At 30.5% G+C, this 8,702-nt stretch overlaps 1 protein-coding gene across 1 annotated transcript; it reads right to left on the reverse strand.

The window, feature by feature from the left end:
- Nucleotides 1-7,099: 7,099 nt before the first annotated feature.
- On the reverse strand, nucleotides 7,100-7,847 carry LOC119681369 (the record flags this gene model as incomplete). Its single annotated transcript, XM_038094540.1, is given in 2 exon segments — nucleotides 7,100-7,427; nucleotides 7,559-7,847. Coding segments are annotated over 2 exon segments (549 nt in total), but the record flags the coding sequence as incomplete, so codon positions are not given.
- Nucleotides 7,848-8,702: the final 855 nt, after the last annotated feature.

Raw genomic sequence — 8,702 nt, forward strand, 5'->3', positions numbered from 1 at the left:
TGTTTAAATTTTGCTAATGAGATTGAGGTTGTGCTGACTTCTATTAATATTTGTCATTATGTGAAAAACTACATAATTATACATTTTCCGTAGTAGATATTCGCATCAGATACACTCGCATCAGATACTTTGGTATTGCATGAGCAGGATTTTGCGTATGTCATTGTCTGCTTTTGGTTTGGGGGTAGCTTGCCTAGTGGTAATGTTGCATCATAAATTCCGTTTGACAATTAAAATACTTTTGTCAATGCAACATGTGCTGCTTATGAGACTGACAACTATTGTGATTATTTGGTGATGGTGCATTGTTTCAAAATTTCAAATTATCTACTACGAAATAGAATTATTCTTCCCTAATGCACGAAAGTAGTCAATGTAAGTTTTGCAATGAATGTCATTGATACTGAATGGCTTGACAATGGGGCTGTCATTACAAATGTTGCTAAAATTCTAATAGACAGTGGATAATAATTTTTGCAAATACTGCCAGTAATGATAATAATGAAAAAAGTTTTTTATGGCTCACATATAATTTATAGCTCAGATTAATCGATAAAAAATTGAAAATTTATTAATTAATAAATTAAATTAATTATTAAAAGTGAAAATTAACATCCACCCACAAATATTGAAGCGAATTTCATTCACTCTTAGAAGAGAAATATGCACAGAAATGATTTTTTGCGTGGCTGCAGTTCCACAATATGAGTTTGCGATATCTCTGGTGATAAATTTGAAATGTAAGCTTTATTAGCGAAATAATAGAAAGACTAAGCAACTGTAAATTACTCCAAAAACGAAAAAAATATACTGACTTACTTACTTACTTATGTGTATTAATATTCATTATTGGGTTTCGACTTTACTCAGCACACCTCTTTAGACGCATATGCTATGTGGACTCCTTCTCCAATCTCATACATCAAGCATAGTTAGTGCTAAAATCACTTAAACTTAATCACTTTACCAATGTCGTGATAAACTTTACAGAGCTTGTCATTTAGTTAACTTTTACAACACCAAAGATCTTGCAAAAAATATTGGGGTACTGCAAATATCTCCAAATTAAAATACTACAAATCTGTCCGTCAAAAACACTAAGGAATAAAGCATGCAGCAGACTATAACCTTAAATAGACATCCATACATATGATTATTACTAACACTAACACTAAATAAAATATTATTAAAACCCTCTTGCTGAAGAAATATTAACTACAAATATATTCTATATATGATTTTAAGACAACAGCTTCAGCATATCTGACATTTGGTCACATAAATTCAACTTTCACCAAAAATTCCGTGTACTAATACTAGACAGAAATGATTACAAACGGAACATACCTCCATTCGTTGGAGATTTTTATCTGTGGTATACGGATGGTCCTAAAACAATGGATGCAGTAAGATAAATGAGGAAAAATTTCCGAAAACTCAGTTTTTTCTAGTCGAAGTTCAGATAATTAAAATATGTCTAAGAGAATATAAAGAGAAACCCATCATTAAGAAAAACATATAAATTTTCTCTGACAGCAAATCAGCACTTCTAGCACTACGCTTAGCTCAAGTGACTTCAAAACTAGTGTGAGAATGCCTTCAACTTCTCAAAGATTTTGCTGAAAGGAACAGTGTTAACTTAACATGGATCCCAGGACACAGTGGATTTGAGGGTAATGAAAAAGCGGATGAACTAGCCACAAAAAAAGACGGCTCATATTATCATATTATATTGGACTAAAATCACTTTGTGGTCCTTCTTGGAGTTTTTTTAAACTTAAAATTATGGATGGGTAGAAAAAGCACTTCAGACTGATTTGGATAATGTAACTGTCTGCAGACAAGCTAAAGAATTCATGTCCAATCGATCAAAAACCAGAACTAGGGAGCTACTAATGCTGAACAGACGTGGCATCCGTCGTGTCACAGGGTTTCGCAAGGAACATTGCGGAGTCAAAAACATCCATCGAATTTCGAAATTACAAGGGACGATAGCTGCAGACTTTGTCACTAAGAAGAAGAAACAGCAGATCAGCATTCTGTGTCACTGCGATAGTGTTGCCATTCTCAGACTTCGATACTTATTAACTGCCTATCCACTTATAACGGAAATTGGGAACATTTGATCAAGGGACATAATTAACTGCTACTCGCTTATGGAACTAAAGTGGTTTTGTCAGAATAATCCTCAGACGGATTATCAGTGACATGGTTTCCAACCCTTTCAAAACTTATCTACCTCTCTATTTATGTACGATTATTACTAATACTGTTACTAAATATTAAGTTACTGAAGTCATTTTTCAGAAAAAATATTAACTACAAATATATTCCAGAAATGTTTATTAGTAATATATTAACATATCACACTCATTAAAATCTGATTTCACAGGATTCACTGGATGCAATCTCAGTATAATAGTTAATCAAGTATCATCTTTTAATTTCAATATAATTAGACTTAATGCTGGAGATTGTGTTTCGCTCAATCTATGCAGTACTCGTAGAAGCGAAACTAAATTCACAAAATAACCTCATCAATTTAATGGAAAATTTGATTAAAATCTGAGGAAATTGTGTGAATTCCTGAGCTGGAATTAATATTTTAATTGAAATTCAATCCTAATATTACGTTCTAAGACGTGGAAATTCACTTGCCACTCCGTGTGCATTCCACTTTCAAGTATTTATCACATAATTAACTAAATCTAACTTAAATTTGAATTTCATCTGAAGTGGCTCTACTGGGTTGGGACTCCCGGTAAATAAAATCGGAATACATTTTGAATGAATTTCATTTGAAAAACACTTCTTCGCAAGTTTTTAAATATTTAAGAGCTTTCAAGAATATGTGAAATTGTTGTTTTGGCTTTTCAACGCTTTTCATTTTCATGAAAATTAAAAGTAAAAAACAATTTCAACAGAAAAATGAAAAAAGAATTTTTTTTTAAAACTGGAAAGAAATGCAAAATATCAAGTAAATTTTTATTTATAACTCACATGAGGAAATTTAATTTTCCGCAGCAACAAATTCAAATATAAAAACTGAGAAACGTGAAAAGTGGAAATTAAAATGAAATTTATGTGTGTGTGCACAGGTAAATAACACAAAACGTATTTACATACATGCATACCCGTGCATACATGCATACAACGCACACATACGCAAGTTCGCACATTAAGGAGCGGTACGAGTATTATAAACTTATTAGGATTATTAACATAAATGCAAATGTAGCAGCTTACGCCAGGATGCGATACTTCGCCTTGGTTTGATACTCTAAGTCGGAGAAATACTGGAATTCTTGGCAGAAGTTAGGAGAATTAAATAATACATAAAAAAAAAAAATTTTAAAAAAATTATAAGTCATGTCAAAGAGTCTCGAATTAAAAGCGTTCGCTAGGGTCTTTCACCTGATAAGTTCCACATTTCAGCTGCTCTCACGAAGTCAATTCTTTCTAATTTGTTTGTGACATTAAAAATTTATTCACACACATACGAGTACGCCGAGCAAATAACATCAAACGGAAATGTTATTATTTGATACACCTACGGGGGCGGGGTAAATGTTATTTATGCCTGCAATTGTCGAGATAAAAATTTCTAAATTAAATTTAATTTAAAAATTTATGAAATTTTAATTCAAACTTTTATGAATTTTTATTCGAAAGTTGTAAAATATCTCTTGAGTTATTAGTTTTCGTTTGGCAGATAATTGCTTACAGTTACGTTGAAAATAAGAACCACATAATAGGTCTGTTCCACGAGCTACTCCAGCTACACCAGCAAATTTTCGTGTAAATTTTACTTGTGTTTTACTTGAGTTTTACTACGAGTAGTTCGTGGAACAGACCTAATATTTAAAATATTCTAATATTCCTTAAGATGCCTATTTAGTGCTCTCGGCAATACCATTAAACGCAAAGTATCCAAATGGTAATAATATTATATCTGAAATTAGAACACAAATATAGCGATAGGGCGATATAATATGTTAGGTGAAGTAGGTGTTAAAAAGGCTTACTTACAGTAGTTAAAATGATCCGATTTAGTCCAAATATTCGCCGATCTGTTCGACAACTTGTTGCCATTTTAAAAGTACTTTTATTATGCTTCTCCCATAGAAGTCCTCGGCCAAATTGACACAAAAAGACAGTAAATTTTCACAAGCGTCCCTTAAATTAAATTGTCCATCGTTTGCCATAGACAATAGCAGATGGTAATCATGTGTGTTAGGTCTGAACTATTAGGTGGATGCATAAAAACTTCCCAATCAAGCTCCCGGAACCAGCCAATACGGTAACACTCTTTAGGATTAATGTGTGTCAAGAGTAGAGTATATATACTCACATATATGTGAAGCAGTCATTGCGATCAAGGTGCTGCAGATATTTACTAATCACATATATTCAAATTTTTATCTATTCATTGAAAAACTGCTCTACACTAGTTTTACCAAAAACTAATCCTAAATTAATGCAACTCCTTTCAAGTAAACATGACTTGTCTTAAAACTTAACAATAATGTATTGCAAATCATCTAAATTATAGCTTATAATTATCTATTGATTTATGATTTTAATAAATGTCTCAATAAATAGTTCCAGATTAAATATTTATTATTATTAAATACAACTCTACGTTTAACATCTTTAGATATGTTATATACGCCGGTTTAGGTTTTGGTTTAAACATAGGTCCGCATTAGACTCTACATAGATAACATAAGAACTAAGAAGTTAGAAGTTAAGAAGAAGTTAAATATGCCAAGATGCTTGCAATGCCATTACGAAGACTTCCTCTAACGTATTGATGACAATTTAAATGATAGGAATTGTTTTAGTAATGCTGATTGGTTTATTCTCCATCATGTATGTTTATGTTAATATGTTTGCCTCTCTTTTTATCTCTTCATCTGTTTCTCTATCTATATACCCGTCTGTCTCCCTGTCTGTCTGTATCTGATAATATTATACATTAAGAAAAGTCTTGACATATACAATTTAATGTATCTAAGAAAAAAATATTATATATTAAAATTTTTGTCAGAAGACTATATAAACCATAACTTGATATTGAGAAATATTCCTGAATTCAATTCGTTCGTAACGAAAAATCCAATCTTTCAATTCAGAAGAGTAAATAAAAATTTTTCAAGGGTATAATTTCCCATGGATTTTACATTAAATAAATTTATTATAAATATTCTGAAGTTCGACGAAGGTTTAGCACCCTTGGCCGAAGGATTTTTTTTTATTTCATATTCTTTTGAAGAAGAACCATTACACAACATTAACTAGACTTTGAATTAACATTTTAATTTATATTTAAATAACTTTTAGAATTAAATACGATAAGCTGAACAAAACGAACGTTACTAATCAAAAACTAATAGCAAGAACTGGAATATTAAATTATACCAACCCTACCATTTTCTGCGTTCTACTTAACTGGTGCAAATATCAAAATAGATGAGAATTGTAAAGTTAGTTTTTAATACGGAATCATTGATTCAATGTACTATGGACTTTTCATATATTTGTGATGAGAATTACATTTTTTTGTTAAATGTAATATTAGAGTTTTTAATTTTTTTCGTTTTGTTTTACATAATCCAACGATTCTTTCTTACTTTGATTTTTCCCAGATTTTAAGGACTGAAAAGAATTGTAACAAAACAACTCGTTATTTATATTAGATGTACATTAACTACTGTTGCAGTTCTTTCACTTTAGGTATGTATGGTAATTGCTTCTATTTTTGCTTAGCCAAGCACTTCATTTAGTAATCCGCACCGGCAAAGAGGATCCAGAATATTATTTGTTAAAACGTAGCTTATGTACACTTACTTGAAATGGATTTTGTTGTTGTTAATGTATTTTGTTATAGTGTGACTTGATCACCCATCTCATTATTGACTAAAAAAATGGCAATTAACTCTATATTGATATTAATTTATAATAAAAACAATATAAATACAATAGAGAATAAAGACAATATTTTTCAGTGGAATATTTAAATTTTTCTCCACAAATATGAATAATAAAGAACAGAGGTAACTTCTGTTCTGCAATACTTTTTTTTTCGATCATTGTCATAAGTAAGGTTTACATATTTTATTGCTTACCAGTCGTAATCATTAAAATCATAAACGAAATCATATTGAAACAATTCGAAGAAAGGTGTAACAGTCACCAAAGACTAAAAGATTAGATGGAGTTGCTAATAATTTTATTTATTTAGGTATAGGATGTTAAAGAATCCATGAGCCTCTAAGTATATGTCCCGGAGCCACCAATCAAATTTGACGACTAAGTGCCGTTCAACATTCGCAAAACAATCCATGTGCGGACAGTCTCGTTTACCATTCTCAAAATAATTTATTCCCAAAACATCCCGAGTCTACATCTGGGATATTCTCCTTAATTTCAAAGATTAGTTGCCGTTCACCATTCCTATAGTATACTATTTAGGAATAGGATGTTAAAGGATCCATTAACGTTTAAGTCTACTTTCTGGGGCCACCAGTAAATTTTGACTACCAAGTGCCGTCCACCATTCTCAAAATAATTGAGGAGCGGTTGAGTGTACGTCACGGATATACTCGTTAATTCCGAAGACCAATTGCTGTTTGACATTCTTAAATGAGAACCAGAAATGAACCAGAAAAGATAAGCTTGAGTTCGTGATAAAAGTGCACTTAAATTATAGGTGCCAAAAATTGGAATAAAACTGAATAGCCAATGATGATGATGATGATGATAATGTAACGAAATAAAAAAATTCTTTGAAATTTGTTTTAAAATTAACATTTGATTTTATTTTATTTACTTAAAGTTGTACACATTGTTTATAATTAATTTACACATGACCACTTAATTCACTTTTTGATTTAATTAATATAAATTTTGTTTAAGTATACATACTTGCGTTGAAATTCTGCATACTAAGACTAATTACACATATAATATAATATTATTTTTATAAATTATTTTTCATTTCTTTTAGAAATAATTTTTTTTTTTTTTCAATTTTTTATATTTTATTGAATTATTTTTCTTTCACATTAAAATAATAATAAAATTATCTCATAATTGTAATTATTATTTTGTGGCTTAATAATTAATATAAAAATATAATTAACCTAGTTTTGCAAATTTGGATAGTTATCTTTGAGAGAAGAGGCGCTGCTGGGCGAGCGCGTACAGGGAATGCATTTGTTTCAGAACTTTGTACATTAAAAGTTGATTAAAAGCGTTGAAAATTTCAATTAATATTTCTGCAGCGGCGGCAACAGCTGCTCTTGATGCACCAACGACACTGGCGGCCAGCAAAAGTAAGTAAGCGGTTGGCTCAATACTGCGGGCATTCGATAAGAAATATGAACTGAAGAAATTTTTCATGCTGCTGCCAGATGAAAGCGTAACTGTTGATTAAAGGAAAAAACAGAAGAAAGTAGACAAAAATGAAAAATATCAGAATTAAAAGAGCAAATAGCAATTTTATTTGAAGTAAGAAGATTTCACTTAGAGCGCTTTTTCTACACTAACCACTCACCTCTTGCCGGTATTGGATCCTTTTGTGGTGTTCCCAATTCAATTTCCTTGTATTCCTGATACAATTCGCCGATTTGCGCTGTACAACGTAGCACTAAGCCACCAACACCGCCGATGCCATTAGGTCCGTGCACTGAGTTTAGCATCTGACCTCCGTAGCCATTGTGTCCGTGCATCATAGTCGGATTCGCGCTGGAGAAATGAAAGGCCTGCAGCTGTAATTTCATGCTGATACGTGAAGCAATCAAATTGTCAACTGTTCGAATGTATTGAGTTTCAACATTACTGACCTGCAATAGATAAAAAAGAAAAATATGCATAAAAAAGATTTGTAACAGAAAACTTCATAACGAAGCGAGGAAAAAAAATATATTTTTCTATATCTTTTGATAATTGAATATTTTTATAAAGGAAATATATATACATTCATAGAGTTTTGTATATATGTGAATAATAGAAATGTGGAGCCACCGTTTGAAATGGTTATTATATGAGAAGACACTAAGAAATTCAAAATATATATATATGTATTCAGATAGAATTATTTTATTGTATAATTTAAGAAAATTTTTACCCTCTACGACAAAAATCAATTTTAAATAAAAAAAGGGATACTTTTTAGAAAAATATTAATTTATTATACAATATAATTTCTTTTAAATAATAAATGATGTGTCTACAAAAGAATAGTATCGAAATTCAACAATTAAAAAACATAAATATAAATTATAAAATTAATTATTCTACAGCTGGTTTATGATTTCAGAGCAAATCAACAAAATTCCAGTAAAATTTGCGAACATAACAGTCAAGTAAGGCTTTGTGTCAGTTGACTAATGAACATTGACTCTGACCCTCATATTTGGCAGGGCACGAGTTTGATTTCTGGTACTTGCAGTCCTAAAAATTTATTCACATATAATTAAATATAAGAAATAATTAATAGAGCATTGATGATGAGTATTAGGCAATACTCAAAACAACTGTAGGATTGGCCAAAAATTTAATTAATTAAAATAATATAAAAATAAATTTTGTTGTTGCAGTTCACTACTTTTCGAAACATCTCTATTAATTTTTTTTAAAATTTATTATTATTTATTTAATTTATTAATATTTATTCATCATATATTTTTAACCAATAT

This window comes from Teleopsis dalmanni, chromosome 2 (genome assembly GCF_002237135.1).
Source record: "Teleopsis dalmanni isolate 2A chromosome 2, ASM223713v2, whole genome shotgun sequence".
NCBI classification, from domain to species: Eukaryota; Metazoa; Arthropoda; class Insecta; order Diptera; family Diopsidae; genus Teleopsis; species Teleopsis dalmanni.